This window comes from Macaca thibetana, chromosome 2 (genome assembly GCF_024542745.1).
Source record: "Macaca thibetana thibetana isolate TM-01 chromosome 2, ASM2454274v1, whole genome shotgun sequence".
Classification (NCBI taxonomy): Eukaryota; Metazoa; Chordata; class Mammalia; order Primates; family Cercopithecidae; genus Macaca; species Macaca thibetana.
In genome coordinates this window covers 91,849,979-91,875,961 of record NC_065579.1, presented here as the reverse complement: position 1 = coordinate 91,875,961, position 25,983 = coordinate 91,849,979, and the positions used below count along the sequence as shown (strand labels likewise).

The following is a 25,983-nucleotide window of genomic DNA, read 5'->3' as shown; positions in this document are numbered from 1 at the left end:
GAGCCCGGGAGGTGGAGGTTGCAGTGAGCCGAGATCGTGCCACCACTGCACTCCAGCCTGGACGACAGAGTGAGACTCCATCTCAAAAAAAAAAAAAAAAAAAAAAAAAAAAAAAAAAAAAAAAAGATTTCATGGTCAAATAAGTTTGAGAAATGTGGCTTTTTTTTTTTCTTTTAGAGAGAGTCTTAATGTACAGTGGAAAGTAAAGGATCCATTACCATTAATTCCGGTGGGGAAAAAACCAGGGACCTGACATTTCCCAAGCTTATTTGGCTTTTGATAAACCTAGTATCTTGAGAGATCTTAGCCATCTGTGGAATAATTTAATAAATACTGCTCTCACATGAGAGGCTGTTTAAAGCATCTGCAGGTCTGCATTCTACCTTGCTGTCATTTACATCTTTCTCTCAAACCGGTGGAATCTGTGCTGTCTGTGCACCACAGTCAGCAGCACATTCTCACCTAGAACAGGCGTTTCATCCTGACCCAGGATGGCAATTTCCTCTAGCTTAGTTCTGAAAAGACTCTGCCCTTTGATGTTGCATTAGGTCTTACAACTCTTCACATATGGTAAGACAAGTTTCTAATTTTTCTCATAGTCATCACCACCGAACAGTTAAGCAATGTTTGTAGCCCAAAGCTTACCTTTCCTCCCACGCTCTCAGAGACTCGGCATCTCTCGTCCTCGGCTCACTAACATTAGTGGGCTCTGTTTATGAGGTCAGACATTCTTCTCTGCATCTTGCCTTAAACATGGCTGACTGTATTGGGTATATAAATACCCCAGCTCCCTCTATCCTTGGGTGGAATAACCCTGAGGTGCATGTTCTACCAGTTTCCCCATGGAGCTTGCCTGCAGAGGTAACCAGCTTGATGACACATCTTTTATTGGCTTCCTTCTCCAACAGTTTTTCCTGAGATCACCTTCCAAATAAATGACTTGCCCTCAAATCATTGTTTCAATCCCCTTGAATAGAAGAAATGAAACAAACACACACACTTGACCTGGTGCTGGTGGGCCTGCCACACTGCAGGTTTGTGGTACCATGGTATCAACAGCCTGCAATTCCCAAGTCATATTTGAAAACCCTCAAGACTCTCTCTGCAGTCTGCTGCCAACAGTGCACACACACACAAGATGTGTCCTACACAAATCATGAAGCAAACCCAGCTGTCACGGGCACATCAAATGTCTTTGTTGTCTGTGTACTTGTCCTCAGGCTTCTTCACTATGAGCCAAACATCTAGGGAAGCATCACAGCCACCCTGATGGTCACAAGCTCCCCCAGGAAGGGAAGGCAGGTGGAGCTCAGGAACTGTCTGTTGCCACCATCTTTCTACCTCCCTAAAGGGGGCTTACTGTCTAAGCCAAAGATGAGAACCGTCAAGGGAGCCACCGGGTATCTTCACCCACGTTGTCAAGGAGATCCTAAGCATTCACTGTGAGTAGAGCTGATAAGGTGGTGCAGTTTGAATGACTGGGAAAGAACAGAAGCTTTCTTAGAACAACTGGCAAGAGTCTTGTGCTCTGAGGCCAGTTTTGTAAACAGACATTGAGTTCCCGGTGATTTCAGCCCTGGAGGTTTCTTCCCAGCATAAGACCACATTCATCAGAATGCCACGTTCTGACGCCCCCACACATATACTTTTCTCTCCTAAAACCTCTTCCACCTTCTCTCTGCGAGAGATGTGGAAAAGTTGCTTGGCTAGAATTTTCTGGATAATTAAGAAAAAGTCATAGTCGTCATCCCCACAGCACACCCACAGAAGGTCAGAAAAACGGACCAAGATGGAATGGAAATCTAAGAAGCTACTGCCTGAAATGTCATTCTTTTGTGATAAAGATGTGGTTGGCCAAGAAAACATGACCAGATGTGGCTGGTCACATGCCGTGAAGGAGAATGTAATCATGAAACTGTGGCTGGACGTAACAGGGAAATAAGATTCTCTAGTACATACCTTTGGCTGCTGATGTTGCAGTGTTGTCAATAGTCCCAGGTCACTCAGTTGTAATTCCAGAGAAGTCCCATTTCCCTACCATGGCACTATTAAGCAGAATCTTTTTTTCTTTTTTTTTGTTTTGAGACGGAGTCTCGCTCTGTCACCCAGGCTGGAGTGCAGTGGCCAGATATCAGCTCACTGCAAACTCCGCCTCCTGGGTTTACACCATTCTCCTGCCTCAGCCTCCTGAGTAGCTGGGACTATAGGCGCTCGCCACCTTGCCTGGCTAGTTTTTTGTATATCAAGCAGAAAAATTCTGTCCCCTTATTATATCCTGCATTTGTCTTAGGGCTCCTTGAAGGCAGGCTTTGTGCTTTCAATCCCCAGCACTCAGCATCTCACCTGTCCTTGGTACCAGTGCTAAATTGCAAAGGATGCCTCCACACCCTTTACCATGTGACTCTCCAGCTCTTCCCATCATGAGGTGGAGTCTATTATTCCAGCCTTGATTCTCTGCTGAGACTAGCTTTGACAATTGATGATATGGAGGAGATGCTGTATCTGTTACACACTTAGTCCCTAAGGGGCCTTGCACACTTCCAATTACTTTCTTAGAACCCTGCCCTGCTTCCATACAAATGCCTATGTCTAGCCTGCTAAGAGACCAGTTTTTTTTGAAGCCCTCCCAGACTAGCCAACTCCCAGCTGCCTGCAGAGGCACATGTAAGTCCTGCTGAGCTCCAACTGCCCCATTGAGCTCAGTCCAAATTGCCAACCCACAGAATTGTGACCCGCATAGATGGATATTGCTTTTTTTTTTTTTTTTTTTTTTTTTTTTTGAGACGGAGTCTCGCTCTGTCGCCCAGGCTGGAGTGCAGTGGCTGGATCTCAGCTCACTGCAAGCTCCGCCTCCCGGGTTTACGCCATTCTCCTGCCTCAGCCTCCTGAGTAGCTGGGACTATAGGCGCCCGCCACCTCGCCCGGCTAGTTTTTTGTATTTTTAGTAGAGATGGGGTTTCACCATGTTCGCCAGGATGGTCTCAATCTCCTGACCTCGTGATCCGCCTGTCTCGGCCTCCCAAAGTGCTGGGATTACAGGCTTGAGCCACTGTGCCTGGCCAGATATTGCTTTTAAGCCGCTGAATACTGGGGTGGTTTTTCATGAAGCATAAGTTAACTGGTAAAGACTCATTATTTTTTTTTTGCTGACTTAATGAATCAGACAGACAGCTGATAGGGCTCTAGATTTAGCATCAGTCAGGGTGTCTTGCTGAACTGGACTTTTCACTTTTTTTTTTTTTTTTTTTTTTTTTTGAGACAGAGTCTCACTCTGTCGCCCAGGCTGAAGTGCAATGGTGCCATCTCAGCTCACTGCAACCTCTGCCTCCCAGGTTCAAGTGATTCTCCTGCCTCAGCCTGTCGAGTAGCTGGGACTGCAGGTGGGTACCACCCTGCCCAGCTAATTTTTGTATTTTTAGTGGAGACAGGGTTTCATCTTGTTGGCCAGGCTGGTCTCAAACTCCTGCCATCAAGTGATTCGCCCACCTCGGCCTCCCAAAGCGCTGGGATTACAGGCATGAGCCACCGTGCCCGGCCTGAACCAGACTTTTCTTGTTCATCTCTAAGAACAAAAGCTGGCTCACTTTCTCATAACTATGCTAGTGTAAGGATTTGATATAGACAGTGTGTAAACAATCTGGAAAGGATTTAGAGCACCTGAACTCACTCTTACATGTGGCTTTCATGTGCTCAAGTTTTTATGTATGCCGTTCTTGCTAACAACAAGGTGAAGGCATCTCTTGCAGGCACCCAGAAGCAAGCTTCTTTCTCTCAGTGGAGTGGTGTCAGCATCAGGCCTGAAAATCACCCCCACCCACCCATGACTGAAACAGCCTTGCAAGCTCTATGCCCCACTCTAACACTGCAGGGTCTCCAGTCCTGTTCCCAACACAGCCCATGCATAATTTCTTGGATGGGAGGTCAGAGTTACCATTGATGTATGCCTTCCTTTTTTTAAGAGTCCGAAGACCATTTCTTAAAATATAATGCACTCTCATGGCTAGGGAGCTGTGGGTACAGTAGTGCAGGTGCTACACTGCATTTAAGGGGCTGGGAGATGGATACCACTCACATCACAAATATCAGACATATAAGTTTACTATAACTGTTTTCCAACAGATGGCAGTAGAGTGTCTTGTTCTCATAAAATCAGGGTTTTCTGAATTTTTTCTGACAGATGGAAGTAAAGAGTCTTTAGAAAAGGGTGCTATTTACTATTACAGTTTGTACAAATGTGCCCTATAGTCTAGTGATGGCTCTGCCAAACTAATATTGTTTCTTTTTTTCGGGGGGAGGGGGACAGAATCTCCCTCTGTCCCCAGGCTGGAGTGCAGTGGTGCGATCTTGGCTCACTGCTATCTCCACCTCTGAGGTTCAAGTAATTCTCCTGCATCAGCCTCCCAAGTAGCTGGAATTACAGGCCTGCACCACCACACTCAGCTAATTTTTGTATTTTAGTAGAGACGGGTTTCACCACGTTGGCCAGGCTGGTCTCGAGCTCCTGACCTCAGGTGATCCACCTGCCTCAGCCTCCCAAAGTGCTGGGATTACAGGTGTGAGCCACCGCGCCCGGCCTGGGAAGGTCATTTTCTGGCTTTGAGCCATAGTGTCTTCGTCTCTGCCTAAGAGATCAATGGGATTCTCAGACCTCTTCCAACCCTGAAACATCATGACAGCTTTTTTCTGTTTTCCCCCAAGTGAATTCAGGGCTCTAGCCTGTGGGCCACATAGCTCGGTACTCAGGACTTACACTAAGGAGGAACAAGGCTTTGTCCCGTCTCAATTTTTCTCAAAGATTTTTGAGAAATTTTTTGAAAATTCAATTTTCAATTTTTAAAACTTTGTTAATTTTTGAAAGAAACAAATAAAACAGAATTTAATAATATTTTAAATGATTATGAGGTCTTGGAATTCATAAAACACATGCAGTTATGTTCACTTATCTAACTTTTATAGTCTTTCGAACTATCGGATTTTAAGGTCAATTTTACCGATAAGGAAAGTAGGCAAAGGCTTGATGAAGTTGAACACGTAGCTCTCGATCAGATGTCTTGTAAGTGTCAGGACTAGGGACTTGGGAAGTAAGTCGAGGACTCTTAACTCATGTAACATAGCGACTGCCTGATTAGCTCATCAAGAACGGAAAAAATATTCGTTCTCTAAAAATAAAAACTCAAAATAAGCAACCCATAAGAAGTAGTCACCGAAAGTAATTTGCAAGAACCAGAAAAAAGTATGTCATCTTCTAAATGCCCTAGAGGCACAGTATTATTCCCAGCAGTCCTCAATAAATGCAAGTCAGTAAATAAAGAACAGGTCTTCCCAGCTAACATTTTCTAATAGAATGTCAATTAGGAATGAGGAAGTGAAAAACGAAATTTAGCAAGGTTTTTGTCATCCCCTTGAGTAAAGATAATGACTTCGCCGGGCGCGGTGGCTCACGCCTGTAATCCCAGCACTTTGGGAGGCTGAGACGGGCGGATCACGAGGTCAGGAGATCGAGACCATCCTGGCTAACACGGTGAAACCCCGTCTCTACTAAAAAAATACAAAAAACTAGCCGGGCGAGGTGGCGGGCGCCTATAGTCCCAGCTACTCGGGAGGCTGAGGCAGGAGAATGGCGTGAACCCGGGAGGCGGAGCTTGCAGTGAGCTGAGATCCGGCCACTGCACTCCAGCCTGGGTGACAGAGCGAGACTCCGTCTCAAAAAAAAAAAAAAAAAAAAAAAAAAAAAAAAAGATAATGACTTCAACTAAAGATAATGGCTAAAGATAAAATACAAAAACTAAAGACTAAAGATAAAGATAACACTAAACTAAAGATAGTGACTCTGAATTTGATGATCTAACAAGTACAAATGATCCCCAAATTACCACACCTCGACTTAACAGTTTTTTGACTTTATGATGGGTTTATTGGGGTATTAAATGCATTTCTGACTTAAAATATTATAAGTCAAGGAGCACCTGTAGTTCCTTTGCTTAAGAGATACATGGTCTAAATCTGTAACTCTTCATACACGTGCCAGGAAATGCACGAGCCCTTCAGCCTGCTATAGTACTTCATAGCCAGTCCTACCTATTCCATTACTGCCAGGACCCAAAGTCCCCCTATACTCGGGAAATTAGCACGTCCCAAGGTTAAGTGGGCCTCCTTCAGACATACACACCTGCTCATGTGAGCATGCATGGGTGCCTTGGGGAAAGCTTTGAGAAGCACTGGGCAGATCTCTGTTTTTGTTGCCAGCTGAGCTATGATTAATGATGGGCTAAGCTGGACGCCCAGCAGCCCCACACTCACTTCCAAGCCAACGGAGTCAATGTTTTTCTGCATTTTTTTCTGGAAACTTCCAGCACTTGCTTCACCATTTGAGGGGCAAGGGGCTCTGTTAACTGTTCTGTTTGTAGCAGAAGAAACATAGAAACCCTAGAGGAGGTGACTCAAGCCAAGCTTTGCTTGGCTGGAGGTCGAAGGAGCAGTGTGCTTTCTGGTTTTTGTGTCTGCTGGTCCTGCAGCTCCAAAGAGCAGCTCCCTGAACCCTCCTAACAGACATACACAATTTTCTGATATAACCATGTATTCCAAAGCAGCCGGAAAACTCCTAGGGAAACAACAGATTGCCCCGAACAGCCCTACTTAGATGGGCGCTGCGTGAGGCATGAGGCCTGACCGAGTTCTGGGGTGTCCACCCTGCAGCAGCAGCCTCTTCGTCCCCAGTCCCCTCCAGGGTGAGAGGGGCCAGTTGGACGGTGCCATGGCATCTGGTCTCTTGGGGGATCCTACCCGCTCCCCAGCCTTTGGGCTGCTTCCTAGACAGTGATTCTGAGGACCTGGGACAAATTCCTTTTTTGGACTAACTCAAGACTTCATGTTTATAGTTCTCTTCAGTTACTTGACTATTTACATAGCATGTCTCTGTCTTGAGATGTCGACAGTGCAACATCAGCCCAATATTTACTCCCAAGCATAAACAAGCCCCCACTGAATGTCATTGGCACATGGTTCTAATTGAGGCAGTGTGAAGGGGGTGTGGTGCAAGCACATAGGCATGTGTCTGTGCATTTTCTTTTTCTTTGGAGGAGAAGCGAGGACGCCCTCCCAGCCCAGTTTGCAGGGAAGGTGATAACCCAGTGGCCTCTGGAGGGGTTGCCAGACCTGACGCATTCTCTGAGACATTTCACAGATTGGTTTTCTAAGTGTTTCTGCCTTAGGTCAGAAGTAATGCTCTCAAATAAAAACCATGAGCCCAAAGCCAGTCCTAAAGCAGCAGGCTCTTGGAACAGCCCCAGCTGACACAGGGTTCGAAGCAGCCCTTTTCAGAGGGCTGGCAAACACATTCTGCAGCCTGCCTCTTTGCCACTTGAGCAAGTAGGTCCTGGGCCTCCTGGGAAGAGAGGGCCATAGGGCTGGCAAAGCAGTCTCACTTCCCTTTGCTTCAAGTCATCTCGGTTTGCAAAAGGGTCAAATGGGAGAGAGAGGGTCTTTGGCAGACAGCAGTGAGGGAGGATGTGGGTCTCTCTCTTTCACTGAGTGGTGGCCTGTATGTTTTGGCAAACTGCAATCAAACAAGGACAGAGCTGGGGAGGGGAGGAGGGTGTGAGGGAGGCAGAGAGAAAGACAGGGAGGGAAGAGCTTGGAGTCCTAAATAAGGGAAGGGGGGTGTCTTTCTTTGAAACACCCCATCATCTTCATTCTTTCCACAGAAACCAGGCTGGCTTATATAAGCTGAAGGTATTTCTTAAAGGTGCAAGTCACACATAAAGTTGTTATCCCTCCTGCACCTCTGAACAATGTAACTTTCTCCTCCTAAACAGGCCTTTATGATTGTCTTGAAGAGGTGCCAGGCCCAGGCATCTTCCAACCCAGTCAGGAGCTGAAGGAAAGGAGAGGGGACTCATTTGGACTTTTCTTCCTTTAAAAGCGTTTCATATTTCAAAGTTTTCTTCCTGCATGGTGGTTTGGCTGGCTACTGTAATCCTCGCACATAAAGTTTAAATTATGGCTCCCAGTGTCTGCTAACATCTCAGCTTTGGGAAAGCTGATTAGGATCCATTTCAGAATTTGAAGAGCTGTCTGGTTAGCTTGGGGCCCTCATTGTGGATTTTGTGTCAGAGCCAGGGCCTGCTGCCGCCAAGCACGAGAGGATGCCTGAGATGCCAGCGGATGGGCTTTCTCGAAGGCCGCCGGGGAGCTGCGCAGGGTCAGAGGCAGATGAGGGGCTGGGCTGGCTGAGTGCATCAGCAGGGAGCCTGGAGCTCAGCTCTGAAAAAGGCACTTGCTGATCCTGTAAGGGCTTTCTGTTTTAGGTAAACAGTAGCATCACAGTGCATGTGTAGGTGGGGCCAGGGGTTGGTAGCACAGGCTAAGTCCTGCTCACCTTCAGGGCTTTGCTGAAGCTGATTTTCCTACAAGTCTTCAAGACTAGGTGAGGACTCTGTTGCTGAGGTCAGGCACGGTGGCTCACGCTTGTAATCTCAGTACTTTGGGAGGTCAAGGTGGGTGGATCCCTTGAGGCCAGGAGCTCAAGACTAGCCTGGTCAATATGGTGAAACCCCATCTCTACTAAAAATACAAAAATTAGCCAGGCATGGTGGCGCACACCTATAATCCGAGCTACACAAGAGGCTGAGGCAGGAGAATTGTTTGAACCTGGGAGGCGGAGGTTGCAGTGAGCCAAGATCGCATCACCGCACTCCAGCCTGGGTGACAGAGTGAGACTCTGTCTCAAAAAAAAAAAAAAAAAAAAGGAAAAAAGAAAAGAAAAAGACTAAGTGAGGGCTGTTGCTTATCTATCTTTGTCCCTTTACCTAGGGCCTGCCACCTAGTAGGGACCTACTACTCTTAGCCTAGTGAAGGTACTGGCCATCTTGCGAGCATAAAGCATGCAGACCCACAGGCCTGTGTGGTGCTGTGCATGCGGCGGCATGGCCAGCTGCTCCGCTCAGCTTTCAGTACCATGTCATGATTCACGTTTATGCAACACTTTTGGGAACAACCACTTTTGGCTCAGGAGCTCAAGGCAGCAGCAAGTGACCATAGGTGGCAATGCCAAGAGCTACTCTAGAAGGACATTCAAGAGCCACAGTTCTGTAAAGGGAAGAGGACTTCAACACTGTCCCCACCAACCACTGTCTTCAAAGGCCCTTAGTGAAGTGGGCAACCTGTCAGCAGTGGCAGCTGGGTAACACTCAGTGGCTTTCCCCTTGAAAGGAATGGAGGAAGTTACATATGGAATATGGCAATAAGCCAGAAACATTAAGACCTCCCATATAAGTCAAATATGAGGCTGGAGTTTAGGCCATCGATCAACAGGTCTTTGGGTTACTGCACCATACTGTCAACGTAATACCAAATCACTATTCACTATACATAACGTATCATTCTTAGGTTGTAGACAGGGGAATCAGAGTTGACAAGAGGTCTGTCATTGAAGTTCTAGAAATACGTAGGTCTTTAAAATAATCCTACATTTCAATTGCCCTTTTAACCTCTTATAAAGTCATCACTTAGTTAGCCTTTTAAGGAAAGAAACAATTTTTCCCTAAAGAAATCCCCTCCACCAAGCCCCTTATCACATTACAACATTGCCTGAACAGACTGCACACTCTGACTTAAATGCTGCACCAAGATTTTCTATTTGCCTCCTCTTCCCCAAAGGGGTTCCATTGTGATTTTATCTATGCCACTATGGGACAGAGACGAGGTTTCATCTACTTTAAAATAGAACAAAACTTCTAGTTAGGCAAATTTTCATTTGTCATAGTGACTTTTAAGGAAAAGACACGGTGGCTCACACCTGGAATCCAAGCACTCTCGGAGGCTGAGGCAGGCGGATTGCTTGAGGCCTGGAGTTCAAGACCAGCCTGGCCAACATGGCGAAACCCCATCTCTACAAAAAATACAAAACTTAGCCAGACGTGGTGGCAGGCACCTGTAGGCCCAGCTATGCAGGAGACTGAGGTAGGAGAATCTCTTGAACCCAAGAGGTGGAGGTTGCAGTGAGTCGAGATCACGCTACTGCACTCCAGCCTGAGTGACAGAGTGAAACCCTGCCTTGTTAAAAAAAAAAAAAAAAAAAAAAAAAAAAAAAAAGATAAAGATTTTGCCCATATTTCGAACACTATGTACACGACAGATAAAAGATAGCCACCAAGCCTTTGCCACTCCTCCCATTGAGAAGCAGTGTCTATTTCCCCTCCCGTGAACCTGAGCTGGCATATGACTGCTTTCACCAACAAAGTAAATGATGCTATGCCAGCTGTGGGCTAGCATTTAAGAGAACTGGCAGCTGTCACTGTGCTCTCTTGCGGCCTAAGCCACCACATAAAAAGTCAGACTATCTGCTGGAAGAACCACATGGAGAGGCCCTGAGTCCACATGGAGAGGGAGAAGGACTTGACCGAATTCAGCCTTCCAGCTGTCCCTACCAAGGTGCCAGGCATGAGAGTGACGCTGTCTTGGACTCTGAAGACCAGCTCAGCCAGCAGGTAAATGCCACTAAGTGACCTCACTCAATGTCATATGGGGCAGAAGAATCACCCAGCCAAACCCTTCCTGGATCCCTGACCCAGAAATGTGTCAGATGTAATGGTTGTTTAAAGCCACTCAATTTGGGGGCAGTTTGTTATGCAGCATAGCTCGCTGGTATGATACAACAGCCTGCAATTCAGGCAGCAGCAGCACTAACAACCATGACATCCTGCAGGAGCGAACTCCTTTGGGGTGCCTGCCTAATTGTTTTCTTTTCTGAGAGTCTCTTCCCCAGTATCCCCTAAACCACCATCCTGCATCTTTCTCCCCGCCTGACTCCATGGGAGACATGTGACCCACACTGGGCCGGGTGGATTATCTCCCTGCCAACTCCCTTCCTCCCTTCCAAAGTTGATGGGAGTGGACATTTGACTCGAGCTGGGTAGATCCTCTCCCCCAGACATGTGGGACCAGGAATCAGAGGTGGCTGATCATTTTGCATCTGTGGCTAGCAGTCCTTGAGATGTAAGTCTGGAGGGGCTGGAGGCAACCATCTTCCTACAGTGTGTAGGGAAACATACAGAAAGCTGGTCTGCGGTAGGAGGAGAACGATGTGGATGTGTAGCCAAGTAGAGAGAAGGGGCTCCCTTCTGTTGTCCTTCCTTCTGCTGGGCGGGGGCGACAGGGAGTGAGGCAAGCCCAGCCTTGTCTCCTAGCCTCCTCTAAGCAGCACTCACTCAGAAAGCCCAACACCAAGCTCCTCCTCTTCCCAAACTAATCTGAATCTTGCCTTCCCTACCCTGATTAAGAGCATCCATCCTTTGTCTGAACTTATCTCAAGGAGATACAGCTATTCTTTTTTTCTCCCTGACCTCTCAAGTCCAACTGGTCAGCAAACCCTGCCTGTCCTACCTTGGCCCATGGCAATGGCCCTGCTCTCGTCCCCGCACGGTCCCCAGATCTCTCTTTCCTTTTAGAGACAGGATCTTGCTCTACCACCTGGTGCAGTGGTATGATCATAGCTCACTCTAACCTCAAATTCTTAGGTTCAAGCAATCCTCCGGCCTTGGCCTCCCAGAGCTCTGGGATTACAGGCATGAGCCACTGCACCCAGCCCCAGATCTCTCTCTCCACACGATCTGGTCATGCTACCACTCTGCTCACAGACCTCCCATGCTCTCTCTTTGCCCTGGTTAGCGGTGGCCTTCACAACTGTGGCAGACGGTCTTGCTGCAGGTCAGTGACTGCCCTCCAGTGACAAGCTTTACAAGCTGCTCCCCACAAACCCTGTTTATTTTCCCACCTCTTCCTTCCCTCTGGATGGAACCTTCATCTACCCTTCTCTGCCTGGAAAACTCAACCCACACTCAAGGTCAGACTCGAATGACACCTCATTTATGAACTGTCCTCTGGCTTCTGTGTGCTAAGCACAGTGCTAAACATTTTCCCTGCATAACCTCTACATACCAAACTGGAGGTGATGGTCTCCTTTTTACAGAGGAAGAAACTGAGGGTCACAGAAGGTAAGCAACCCCCTTAAGGCCTCATGTCAGGCAAGTGTGAGAGTCAGGATTGCTGCCCACAGCTGTCAGCCTGAAAGCCGCTCTCATCTACCACACTGTTCTCTGTGACCTTTTTTAAATTTAATTTTATTTTTTTTTAATTTTTTTTCGAGACGGAGTCTCGCTCTGTCGCCCAGGCTGGAGTGCAGTGACGCGATCTCGGCTCACTGCAAGCTCCGCCTCCCGGGTTCCCGCCATTCTCCCGCCTCAGCCTCCCGAGTAACTGGGACTACAGGCCCCCGCCACCTCGCCCGGCTAGTTTTTTGTATTTTTTAGTAGAGACGGGGTTTCACCGTGTTAGCCAGGATGGTCTCGATCTCCTGACCTCGTGATTTGCCCGCCTCGGCCTCCCAAAGTGCTGGGATTACAGGTGTGAGCCACCGTGCCTGGCCTCTCTGTGACCTTTTAATCCTCTCTCCTCCTTGGGGGCAAGGGAGGGGGACTCATGGTGCCATCTTCTCAGTTTCCAGAGCAGTCACTGTGCAGCACTCACCTGCAGGTCTATGCTAGGTGGTGAGGTGGTCAAGGGCAGGGAAGGGCACAGTTATTGCCACATCCCAGTGCCTAGTCCATGCAAAGCAAGGACTGGGGCAAAGCAAATGTTCAAGAAACGTGAGCTGAAATGAGATACTGCTCTGGGTTGACTAGCAAAGCTGTTTTGACCCAGGTGACCTCATTCAACAGCCTCCTCAAAGCTTTCTTGCCACCCGGTAGTTACAGCAAGCCCTGGTCTGGGCACACGGTGTGTCCCTGGTGGCCGTGACTGCCCTCTCCCTCCCAGTCTGTGGCAGAGGGCAGAGTGTGCCTTCTCAGGTCCTGGCTCTGTGGATCCCACACAGCTGGGTGACCTCAGGGTTCTGCCCACCCATGACAGCATCTCCTGCAACCATGCTTTCTTTAAACAAACACAGCAAAAGCAAGGCAAAGCAGGTGGCGGGCTGGAGGAGGCAGGGGTTGTGCAGAGAAGACGGGCACCCCTGAGGGGCAGAGCCAGGTGGGGTGGCCAGAAGGAGGGCATGCAGGCCACAAGGGGAAGTGGGGCTCGGCCACAACACTCCCTGCTCTGTGCCCTGTCTGGTTCCACACACCCAGCCATACAGGACACAGCTCCTCTCATTTTAAGAGCCCATATAAAGGCAGAAGGAAGTCTCACACACACACACACACACACACACACACACACACACACACCCCCACAAACACTCACGCACCAAAGCCCTCAATCAGCAAGAAACCTTGTCTTTTCAGATCTCAAACACTGAGCAGGCTTTGTTCTCCACCCACAGACCAGAGGCTGTCTCAGCAGGAAGGAGCTGAAGTTGGAGAAAAGGGAGAATTAAGAATCTATCTGGCAATGTGGATTAAATAAACAACAAATTGGCAGATTGTTTTTAAAAGGCAACATCCACTATTGGCAAACAGACATTTCTGATACATTGCTTGTGGGAGGGTGAATCAGCATGACCTTTCTAGAGGGCAATTTGCAATAGTAATAAAAGGCTTAGGCCGGGCGCAGTGGCTCACACCTGTAATCTCAGCACTTTGGGAGGCTGAGGCGGGAGGATCACCTGAGGTCATGAGTTCAAGACCAGCCTGGCCAACATGGCAAAACCCCATCTCTGCTGAAATTACAAAAAAAAAAAAAAAAAAAAAAAAGCTGGGCGTGGTGACAGGCACCTGTAATCCCAGCTATTCAGGAGGCTGAGGCAGGAGACTCGCTTGAACCTGGGGGGCGGAGGTTGCAGTGAGCTGAGATCATTCCACTGCACTCCAGCGTGGGCAACAAGAGCAAAACTCCATCTCAAAATAAATAAATAAATAAAATTTTAAAAAGGCTTAAAATACGCATTCCTTTTGATGGTGATTCTATTTCTAGGCTTTCATCCTAATGACATAATGAAAGATTTGTGCAAATATTTGGCTCCAAGGATATTTAATGTGGTGCTGTTAAAAGAAGTGTGAAACCAGGAGCAACCTAAATTCCAGTATCAGGGGACTGGATGAGTAGACTGCAGACACTCTACAGCTTTAAGATGTGCTGGAAACGTGCTTTGAACAATATGGAAAGATGTTCACAGTACTGTCTTCAGGGAAAAATAGGAATATGTTCTTCCCAGATTAATAAATCAAATCCAGGCCAAGTGTGTTGGTTCACACCTGTAATCCCAGCTTTGGGAGGCTGAGGTGGGAGGATAGCTGGAGGCCACGAGTTCAGGACCAGTATGAGAAACATAGTGAGACCCTATGTTTACAAAAAATAAAAAAGGGAGCCAGGCTTGGTGCATGCCTGTAGTCCCAGCTACTTGGGAGTCTGAGCAGGAAAATGGCTTGAGCCCAGGAGTTAGAGGCTGTAGTGAGCTATGACTGTGCCACTGCCTTCCAGCCTGGGTGACAGAACAAGACCCCACACTTTAAAAAAATGGAACCCATTGCTTTTAAATTTAGAAGTACTTCACCTGAAAATATGTTGAGTATGTTACTGTGAAATTTAACTAACACACTATTCAAAAATAAGTTGATGCTATGAGAATGCCTGGCCTATATCTATATATGCAGAGAAAAAGGTCAAAATGAGACAACGCTATGCTCATCATGGTTATTTCTGGGATGTGAACTTCTGGTGTTTTACAGCATTTTTTGGTAATTGATATGTTATCATGTTTGGTCAATAAATACATTTTTTTTGTAATCCCAAATAAATTAGTTGTTTTCTTTTCTTTTCTTTTCTTTTTCAAGTGACTTATTTATTTATTTATTTATTTATTTTTAATTATTATTATACTTTAAGTTCTAGGGTACATGTGCATAACGTGCAGGTTTGTTACATATGTATACTTGTGCCATGTTGGTGTGCTGCACCCATCAACTCGTCAGCACCCATCAACTCGTCATTTACATCAGGTATAACTCCCAATGCAATCCCTCCCCCCTCCCCCCTCCCCATGATAGGTCCCAGTGTGTGATGTTCCCCTTCCCGAGTCCAAGTGATCTCATTGTTCAGTTCCCACCTATGAGTGAGAACATGTGGTGTTTGGTTTTCTGTTCTTGTGATAGTTTGCTAAGAATGATGGTTTCCAGCTGCATCCATGTCCCTACAAAGGACACAAACTCATCCTTTTTTATGGCTGCATAGTATTCCATGGTGTATATGTGCCACATTTTCTTAATCCAGTCTGTCACTGATGGACATTTGGGTTGATTCCAAGTCTTTGCTATTGTGAATAGTGCCGCAATAAACATACGTGTGCATGTGTCTTTATAGCAGCATGATTTATAATCCTTTGGGTATATACCCAGTAATGGGATGGCTGGGTCATATGGTACATCTAGTTCTAGATCTTTGAGGAATCGCCATACTGTTTTCCATAATGGTTGAACTAGTTTACAATCCCGCCAGAAAACCCCACTGTCTCAGCCCAAAATCTCCTTAAGCTGATAAGTAACTTCAGCAAAGTCTCAGGATACAAAATTAATGTGCAAAAATCACAAGCATTCTTATACACCAGTAACAGACAAACAGAGAGCCAAATCATGAATGAACTTCCATTCACAATCACTTCAAAGAGAATAAAATATCTAGGAATCCAACTTACAAGGGATGTAAAGGACCTCTTCAAGGAGAACTACAAACCACTGCTCAGTGAAATCAAAGAGGACACAAACAAATGGAAGAACATACCATGCTCATGGATAGGAAGAATCAATATCATGAAAATGGCCATACTGCCCAAGGTTATTTATAGATTCAATGCCATCCCCATCAAGCTACCAATGAGTTTCTTCACAGAATTGGAAAAAACTGCTTTAAAGTTCATATGGAACCAAAAAAAGAGCCCACATCTCCAAGACAATCCTAAGTCAAAAGAACAAAGCTGGAGGCATCACGCTACCTGACTTCAAACTATACTACAAGGCTACAGTAACCAAAACAGCATGGTACTGGTACCAAAACAGAGATATAGACCAATGGAACAGAACCGAGTCCTCAGAAATAATACCACACATCTACAGCCATCTGTTCTTTGACAAACCTGAGAGAAACAAGAAATGGGGAAAGGATTCCCTATTTAATAAATGATGCTGGGAAAATTGGCTAGCCATAAGTAGAAAGCTGAAACTGGATCCTTTCCTTACTCCTTATATGAAAATTAATTCAAGATGGATTAGAGACTTAAATGTTAGACCTAATACCATAAAAATCCTAGAAGAAAACCTAGGTAGTACCATTCAGGACATAGGCATGGGCAAAGACTTCATGTCTAAAACACCAAAAGCAACGGCAGCAAAAGCCAAAATTGACAATTGGGATCTAATTAAACTAAAGAGCTTCTGCACAGCAAAAGAAACTACCATCAGAGTGAACAGGCAACCTACAGAATGGGAGACAATTTTTGCAATCTACTCATCTGACAAAGGGCTAATATCCAGAACTTACAAAGAACTCAAACAAATTTACAAGAAAAAAACAAACAACCCCATCAAAAAGTGGGCAAAGGATATGAACAGACACTTCTCAAAAGAAGACATGCATACAGCCAACAGACACATGAAAAAATGCTCATCATCACTGGCCATCAGAGAAATGCAAATCAAAACCACAATGAGATACCATCTCACACCAGTTAGAATGGCGATCATTAAAAAGTCAGGAAACAACAGGTGCTGGAGAGGATGTGGAGAAATAGGAACACTTTTACACTGTTTTATTTTAAAATATCCATCTATAATCCTCTAAGAGGCTGTTTTCACCTACATCTGAGACTTGGAATTCTAGAGAAGTATGGACTTTGGTGTCAGGAAGTTGCAGCTATGGTCCCTGGTGCTGTTTTGGAGCTGAGGACACAGTGGAAACAAGGAAGAGATAGACCTTCATCAGCTAAAGCCTGTGATACCATTACTGATGAATAGAGAGGCTCTGAAGGAAAAGGACTCCGGGTCTCTGAAAGCAGAGTGTGAGGCAAACAAATCATCCTAGACATGAGGATGAGGACACCCCTTTCTCCTTGAGAGAGTGATGCTTGAGGCAGGACAGGTCTGCACCCTGGGCCACCTCCAGATGAACCACCATGAGGTTGGGAGAAGTTCTGATGAAGCTACTCTGGATTGTAACCCATCTCAGTTACTCAAGTTTTCTGGTCAGAAATCTTCCTCTTATTCCTTAGAGGAAAAGAAGGAAGAATTGCCTTCTGATCTTTCTTCAAGCAAATGGTAAATCTCCCTCTCCTGCCAGTTGCTCCCCAGGCTTCTGTTTTGGAGTTAGGTTCTCACCATCCTATGTTAGGACTCTAAGGGAAGGTAAGAGAAGATAGTACTGAGACTTTTGCCCTCCCTCTGAAGTGCTCCAAATCCTTAGTTGTGGATGGCCTCAAGGGGAGCCAAGATTCTACTCCCTGCCTGAAGCGTCAATGTCCTTCGCTGTACCAGTGCCATGAAGGAAGCTCTAACAGGATACTCCTTCCTCCCTGGAGAGGCAGGAGAGCTGGGCATCCATGGGTGGGGACAATCGCCAGACTCACCTTCCAGAGCAACACAGCCAGCAGCAGGAAGATGAGGATTCCCACCAACAAACTGATGGCAATGATCCAGCCCACGACGTAGCCACGGGGCTCCAGATTGTGCAGGGCCTCGAAGACCACCTAGGAGGCAACGCAACAGTGAAAACATTTCCTTTTTTTTTTTTTTTTTGAGGCAGAGTCTTGCTCTGTCACCCAGGCTGGAGTGCAATGATGCAATCTCGGCTCACTGCAACCTCTGCCTCCCGGGTTCAAGCGATTCTCCTGCCTCAGCCTCCCAAGTAGCTGGGATTACAGGTGCCTCGCTAATGTTCTGTATTTTTAGTAGAGACGGGGTTTCACCATGTTGGCTAGGCTGGTCTCGAACTCTTGACCTCAGGTGATCCACCCACCTCAGCCTCCCAAAGTTTTGGGATTACAGGCGTGAGCCACTGCACCGGCTGAAAACATTTCCTAAACAGAAGTGCACAGAGCATGATGGAGCCCAGCCTGGGCTTGACATTTGGAGAGAACTACAGAGAAGTATCCAGACCACTGTTACTAATAAATAAATACATAAGCTCCGCTGAACGTTTTTCTGGTTGCAAACTGATGGATTTTTCACTGGCATCTGAAAAGGCACTTGAAATCCAAGCCCTAAGTCTTGAAAGGGTTGTAATGACAACAACCCTGATTTAAATATCATGAAGTGAACAAAAGTGTACTGAAAAACTTAGAGGACACACTATGTTCTTGATTCAGAACAGATAACAACAATGTACCTTTTGTTTCAGCTTTGACACGCGAGTGCTCTGCATGTAAGGCAGCTCTTCTTTCCAAGTGTTCAGCTCAATGTGTCACTTAGAGGAATTACTTGATTAATGCTAGTTTCCCCAGTAGACTGTGGACCCCACAAGGGGTAGGACACAGTCTGTCTTGGGTCTCATGGTAGGGCCTAGCACATTGAAGAAACTTATTCAAGAGGCTGTACCGTGGTTTCCCATGGGAGCCATAGCAATCGGAGCCCATGTCCCAATGAGCCAAGTTTTCCCAACTTTTCCTGAAACTCAGTGGTGTGCTGGAGCTGGCTCATATTAGCTCATGAGAGGCAACTGTGCATCTCTTCCTAACTCTGTACCTAGTGACATTGCAATGGCAGTTTGAAATGGGCTATGGTGGGAGTATTTGGCAAACAAATCAGGGCACCCCTACCCTCCTGCCAGAGAACTGATTGTTAAACATGTATTAGTGCTCACCTCTGATTGTCCCCTTTGGCTCTGCTTTAGCCCCACTGGTCACAGTGGAGTTTAGTTTTGCAGAATGACTGGGCACAATACTGACGTGATAATGCCTAACAATGCTTATTTAACCATTTTAGGGCCTGGCTCCCATCCCTCTCTAAATTTATTGAATATCGTCTGTGTCAGTTCTGTGCTTTTTTTGCAATCTCTTATCTAAGTCATACAACAGCCCTATGAGATCTTCAACACCCATTTTATAGAGGGGGACATGGAGGTCCAAAAAGGATATTTGCTCTAGACTGTGTAGAGTCACGATTTGAACCCAGGTCTTAGCCAACCCCAAACCCCCAAATCTGAGCTTGTCATCACCACACCAGAGTGCCTGATTGACAGTGGCCTTCTTTATAGGCTACCTGTCAACTGAATGAATTACTTACTGGCTCTTCCCTAGTGATAAGGAAAGAAAATGAGACCACCTCTACCTCACTGCCTCCATTCCCACAGCTGGGGTAGGCGAGAGTGTGCGTGCGCCAGGGGGATGGGGCAAATGGACACACAGGCTGCCACAGTTTTTGAGTCTGTTTTCTCATCTGCAAGACAGGAGCAGAACAGTGCCTTGCCAGAGATTGAAAAGGGGTAATGCACACAGAGTCCCCAGCATAGCATCTGTCACAGAGCCTGCCCTTGACAAATGGAGTGTTCCTGTTAGCATCATTGTCATTGCTTGTAGGGAGTTTTTTGAGGTTGTACATGGCTGGCTACTTTTTAGTTTTTATTTTATTTTTTGAGACAGAGTTTCTCTCTGTCACCCAGGTTGGAGTGCAGTGGCGCAATCTCAGCTCACTGCAACCTCTGCATCCTGGGTTCAAGCGATTCTTGTGCCTCAGCCTCCCAAAGTGCTGGCATGAGCCACCACTCCCAGCGCTTTTTACTTTTTAAAAATTACTTACTGAAGTCGAATATACATAGAGAAAAGTATAGGTATCCTAAGGGTACAGCTCGCTGAATTTTCACATACCAAATGCTAAATGCATGTGTGTAACCAGCACCCAGATCAAGAAACAGAAGGTGATCACCTCCCTAGAAGCTACCTTCCCCCTTCCTTCCAGTCCCCACCCCCACCAAGGATGTCTAACAGCTTGGATTAGCATCACCTGCTTTTTTGGGACCTTGCTATAAATGGAATGACACTGTACGAACTACAGTACTTGGTTTCTTTTCTTTTCTCTTTTTTTTTTTTTTTTTTTTTTTTGAGACGGAGTCTTGCTCCATTGCTCAGGCTGGAGTGCTGTGGCACAATCTTGACTTACTGCAACCTCTGCCTCCTGGGTTCAAGCAATTCTCCTGTCTCAGACTCCCAAATAGCTGGGATTACAGGTGCCTGCCACCACACTTGGCTGATTTTTGTATTTTTCATAGAGACAGGGTTTCACCATGTTGGCCTGGCTGGTCTCGAACTCCTGGCCTCAGGTGATCCACCTGCTTCAGCCTCCCAAAGTGCTGGGATTACAGGCATGTATCTGATTTCTTTCTCTCACTGTTATGTTTGGGAAATTGCTCCAGGCTGTGGCATGTCCACTCTCACTGCTGTATAGTATTCCTCTGTGTGGACATGCCACTATTTATTCATGCTATTATTGATGAGCACATGGAGGTTGTTTCCAGCTTGGGGCTTTTAAAAAGAGCAATTTTCAGACAGTAGGCAATTCTCAGGAAAGAATATTTATGGGTAGGAAGTGTGGGACAGAGTGAGCTCTGACGTCTGTCATCCTAAATCCACTATTTTCTATGTAGTTCAAATGAGCAGCTCTTATCTTTAAAGGCAGACAGATTCATGTCTTTGGGTTCCTGCCCCTAAAAAGCTGTGGATCAAATCACCTCCTGCATTCAGAATCTCTCATGGTGTCTTGTACAGATGAACTGTGAGGAACTGTTAGGAAAGATGCAGAGGGAAGAGTGCTGGCTTTAATCTGGTCCTGGTGCAACCGTAGGCAACCAACTTTCTCTTTCTCCCTGAAATGGGGGTCTGATAGGGAAATGTGGCAGTTCTGTGAAAGTGCCTGGGTGTGAGAAAAGTTTGCTAAACCTTATTGTTGACTATGAATCAGACTGAAACACTGAGCTCAGTGGGGTTAGCTGTAAAGCCCAGCACCCTGTGCTAACCCAGATGACTTCTTAGGGACACTGACATCTGCATAGCAGCAAAGCCACGTTGGAGGTCTGGCTTTGTGGACACAGAGGTTAAAGTAGCAGCTACAGTTTAGTCTGGCAAGTTCCACAAGAATGCCCTGTCACTTCCCCGGAATGTGGGCTTCATCTCTTATTATTTTTAGGGATGCTGTCCATCCCCTCGGATGCATGCTCCATGCTTTGGCAGAGCCTGTTCTCTCACATCACAACTCTCAAACTCATCTGTGAGTGATGAGCTGAGTGTCCTGCAGCTCTAGGAAGTCATATCTTAGATTAAAAAACAAAACTCCAAGGAAGGAACAGCAGCATGGACGACATGGAGAGGCAAGAAGCACTGATGATCAGGTCCCGTCGTCACCACCAATGAGCCGGCTGATCCTGGTTAAGCCCCTACACCTTTCTAAACAACTTTTCTCTCCATCCTCTTGTTTCCATCCCAGGTACTTCCTGGCTCACATCTCGTCTTCTCTCACCAGCACTATTACAGGAGGCTTGGAAAGGCCTCCTTGCTGTTAGAGTTGTTTTTCTAAGGCACAGGTCTCATCACATCACTTTCTGGTTTACAGTGTCCATGATTTTCCTTCAGGCTGAGCATCTAATTCAGGACACCAGGGCCTTCATACTCTGGTCTCCTTTCTGCCTTTCCAGCTGCTCCCAGGACACATATTTACATTCTAGCCAGGTAGAGATCTCTCCTCTGTGAGACTGGTGGTCCCCAGCCTCTCTGCAGGCTCCTCTTGCCTCCTGGAATGCCCTTCCATCCTTGCCCATCTGACAAGCTCATTATTACTCATCTAAAAATGTTCATACTTGACCAGCCTGGCCAACATGGTGAAACCTCGTCTCTACTAAAAATACAAAAATCAGCCAGGAGTGACGGCATATGTCTGTAGTCCTAGCTACTCGGGAGGCTGAGGCAGGAGAATCGCTTGAATCCAGGAGGCGGAGGTTGCAGTGAGTCAAGATGGCGCCACTGCACTCCAGCCTGAGTGAAAGAGCAAGACTCTGTCTTAAAAAAATAAAAAATTAAAAAAAAATGTTCATACCCTTTGATCCATTAATTCTGTACTTGAAAACTTTACTCAAAGGAAAGAAATATAAAATATGGAAAAAGTTTTATGCTCAAAGATGTTCATTGCAGAATTATTTATATTGGTGCTGAATTAGCAATATCCTAAGTGTCTAACATCAGGGCAATAAATAAATAAACTATGGTCGATCACAAAATAGAATATCACAGAACTATTAAAAATGATGACAGTAAAGCTGACTGTCAAAGCATAATTTTCAAAAAGTTAAAAACATGATTCTCATACAAATATATAGTGAATACATGGCAAAGATTTATTTAATTTGTTATTGAGGAAGTCAGCAGGGTGGCAAAGCTAGTTTTAAAAAGACCAGAAAAAAATGTGTAGTCATAGGAAAAAAATTACTGAAATCAGATTACTAAATCAAGTACAAAACTGGCTAATACCCTACAAGGCAGTAAACTCTAACCTTTGGGATATTTTCAGTCAAACAGAAATCATTTTTGTCTTTACTGGCAAGAGTCATTTATAAATTATCAGCCTTCTATAAGTTAATATGTAACTTCACAGAATTTGGGCCCTGGAGGGTTAGGCAGGCCTGCAGACCAGTGCTTCTCAAATTTTATTGTGTGTAAGAATCACAGGAGGAACTCTGTTAAAATGTAGATTCTGAATTAGAGTCTAGAGTGGGGCTTGAGAGCCTAGATTTCAAATAATCTCCCCTATGATGCTGATGCTGCTGGTCCGTGGACCACACTTTGAGTAGAAAGGGGCGAGGGGATGCTCCAGTATGACACTGAAAGGATATGTAATCATTTTTTTACCTGATTGCCAAATTTTAGAGACTTTTGAAAACAGTAATAATGTGGGAAAATGATGTTTATTATGCTAAGTTAAAAAATCAGAAGATGCTGGCTCACGCCTATAATCCCAGCACTCTGGGAGGCCAGGGTGGGAGGGTTGCTTGAGCCTAGGAGTTCAAGATGAGCCTGGGTAACATAGTGAGACCTTGTCTCTACAAAAACACAGAAATTAGCTGACCATGGTGGCATGCACCTGTCATCCCAGCTACTCGGGAGGCTGAGGCAGGAGGATCATTTGAGCATGGGATATCGAGGCTGCAGTGAGTCGTAACTGTGCCACTGCACTCCAGCCTGGGTGACAGAGCAAGACCTGGTCTAAACCAAACTAAACTAAACAAATAAAATAAAATAAATAGGTTGGGTGTGGTGGATCACACCTGTAATTCCAGCACTTTGGGAGGCCAAGGAGGGTGGATCACTTGAGGCCAGGAGTTCAAGCCAGCCTGGCCAACATGGTGAAACCCCCCATCTCTACAAAATATACAAAAATTAGCCATGTGTGGTGGCGCATGCCTGTAATCCCAGCTTCTTGGGAGGCTGAGGCAGAGAATCACTTGAATCTAGGAGGTGAAGGCTGCAGTGAGCTGAGATTGTGCCACTGCACTCCAGCCTGAGTGACACAGCGAGACTGTTTCAAAAAAAAAATTAAAAAATAAAAAATGAGAAGATTATCTAAAACACAGAAGACTTCAGCTTTGCAGAAATATAGTAGGAATTCTTTAAAGTAAATGGATGTGTTTTGATATTATGAATATCATTTCTCTTTTCTACTTTTTACTATTTTTTAAACTGAGCATTTTAAAGGCAAGTAAAACCATTTTATTTTTTTAAAGGACAGACTCTGCTCCAATATCTCCTTTCCCAAGAAGTCTGCCTTGCTCCCCATCTTCAGCGGAATTAATCATTCTCTGAGCTCTTGGAAACATAGTCATTTTCAACTTACTGTAGCATCCCAATGTATATAAGTGGAGTTTCTTAGGTAGGCAGCTAGAACCCAGCTTACTCAGCCCCCGTTTGTTTTTATTTTTTGGAGACAGGGTCTCACTCTGTTGCTTAGACTGGAGTGAAGTGGCACAATCTTGGCTTACTATAGCCTCAACCTTCTGGGCTCAAGTGATTCTCTCCCCTCAGCCTCCCAAGTAGCTGGGACTACAGGCACACACCACCACACCCAACTAATTTTTATTATTATTTTTTTGTAGAGATAGGATTTTGCCATGTTGCCCAGGTTGGTCTTGAACTTCTGGGCTGAAGTTATCTGTGTGCCTCAGCCTCCCAAAGTTCTGAGATTATAGGTGTGAGCCACTGCACCTGGCCCAGCCCCTCTTTCTAAGCCCTGTTCCTCCCTAACCTGGTCTCAGCAGCCCCTAAACCAACTCAAGGAAACCCATGGCTCCAACAAAACAGAGTTTTAAAACCACAGCTGGATACTTCATAGTCCCAGTTCTAGGTCCTTCTCACTCTCTAAGGTAATGATGAATCTTCCTGTCTATGGACTCCAGTAAACTGTGAATTTGCATACAATAAAGACGTGAATGCATGCATTCCTGTTACCTGAACCAAGGCATTGATTCATTATACGATTCATGAATATATCAATTAATACATTCAACATCATTTCTGCTATAAAATCAGATGAAGTGTGAACACGACTTAGTCTGCAACAAAAGAGATGGTAGGATTTGAAGCTGGAGTCTCTGAGTGTGATTATTTTCCCTCTCCTTCAAAAATATACTTGCAAATGTTACATGTTATATCCTTTGGGGGAGTCCTGGCCATCCATCCATCCATCCATCCATCTGCCCATCCACCACCTATCTGTCAATCTGTCCATCTACTCTGTTTGTCCGTCCGTCCGTCCATCCATCCATCCATCCATCCATCCATCCATCCATCCATCCATGCATGCAACAAATGTGTCTGTAGTATCTTCTATGTGCTAGACATTGTGGAAATTCATTGATGAATAAAACAGGCAGTCTTTGCCCTCACAGTACTTCCAGCTTCTAGAGACTACTAACCAATTAGACAAATAAATGCACCATTATAACTGTCGAAGTGCTACAAAGGAGGAGTTCATGATGATAAAAGATCCTCATGATAGAGGCATGGGACTGAACAGAGTTCCCTGAGGAGCCATTTGAGCTGAAGGTGAAAGGACAAGCAGAAGTTAACCAGCTAAACAAGGGAGGGAAGATCATTCCAAGGAGAGGGAACATGATGTGCAACCCCCCTTTGGCATGAGTGAACTTGGCAAGGGTGAGACACTGCCATCGGCCAGTGGACTGAAGCCGACAGGATGAACAAGAAGCCACAGGAAGATGTTCATGATGTGCTTGGACAGACAGGAGCTGGAGGCCGCAGTAAGATCTCCATGCTTTACCTTAAGAGGAATGGGAAGCCACTGGAGGGTTTTGAGCAGGGAAGTGATGTGATTTGCATTTTGCAAAGTACACTGCAAAATGAATCTAGATCAGAAGGGATAACTGCATGTGGGAGTACAAGGAAAAAGCAGCCCCCGTGAGAGGGCTGCAGGGGAAATGGTTTCACCAGGTTAGATCCATGGTTTCAATAAGAGAGAAGGTGGTGTGAAAGGAGAAGACTGACTGAGGAGAAGTCTGCTGGTTTTGGGGGAGTGGCTGTGAGGGTTGTAGCACGCTGAGCTGGGGAAGGCAGGAGCTCTGGCCAGTGAAGGGATGGCTGATGGACCCTGGCTGGAGGGCTCACACACTGGATGTTGACCAACAAAACAGACGAAAATGAGGAGTATGAGGATCTGTCTCAAGGAGGCCTCTGAGGAGGGCAAACAGGCCTTCGAGGCAGGTCCAGACACTGGCACCCTGCCTGCTGTACAGTTTAATGCACCTGAGGTTGGCAAGCTGGTGTCAGGGAGTGGCCAGAAGCCAGCTTCCAGTTTGAGGCAGTGGGTGAACCTAAATCACACTATTTGATTCACTTCTGTGTTTCTGGAAACTTTCATGTTCTGATCAATGCAAATATGCCTACTGTAACAGCTGGCAATGCCCATGTCTCCACAAGGCCTGAGAATATGACCACAATGGCTGTACATCTCGCCCAGGCTTCTGCTGGATGGAGAGCTTCCAGAGATGCGGGACAGCTTAGTCAATATCATC

General features: G+C 45.9%; 1 protein-coding gene across 2 annotated transcripts in view; it reads right to left on the bottom strand.

The window, feature by feature from the left end:
* Positions 1–25,983, bottom strand: part of ITGA9 (integrin subunit alpha 9) — a 388,944-nt gene that overhangs the window by 5,155 nt on the left and 357,806 nt on the right. For both annotated transcript variants that reach the window (XM_050780278.1, XM_050780279.1), the window contains one exon: positions 17,549–17,668. In XM_050780278.1, coding sequence (XP_050636235.1) covers positions 17,549–17,668 — 120 coding nt within the window. The remainder of the gene's footprint in view (positions 1–17,548; positions 17,669–25,983) is intronic.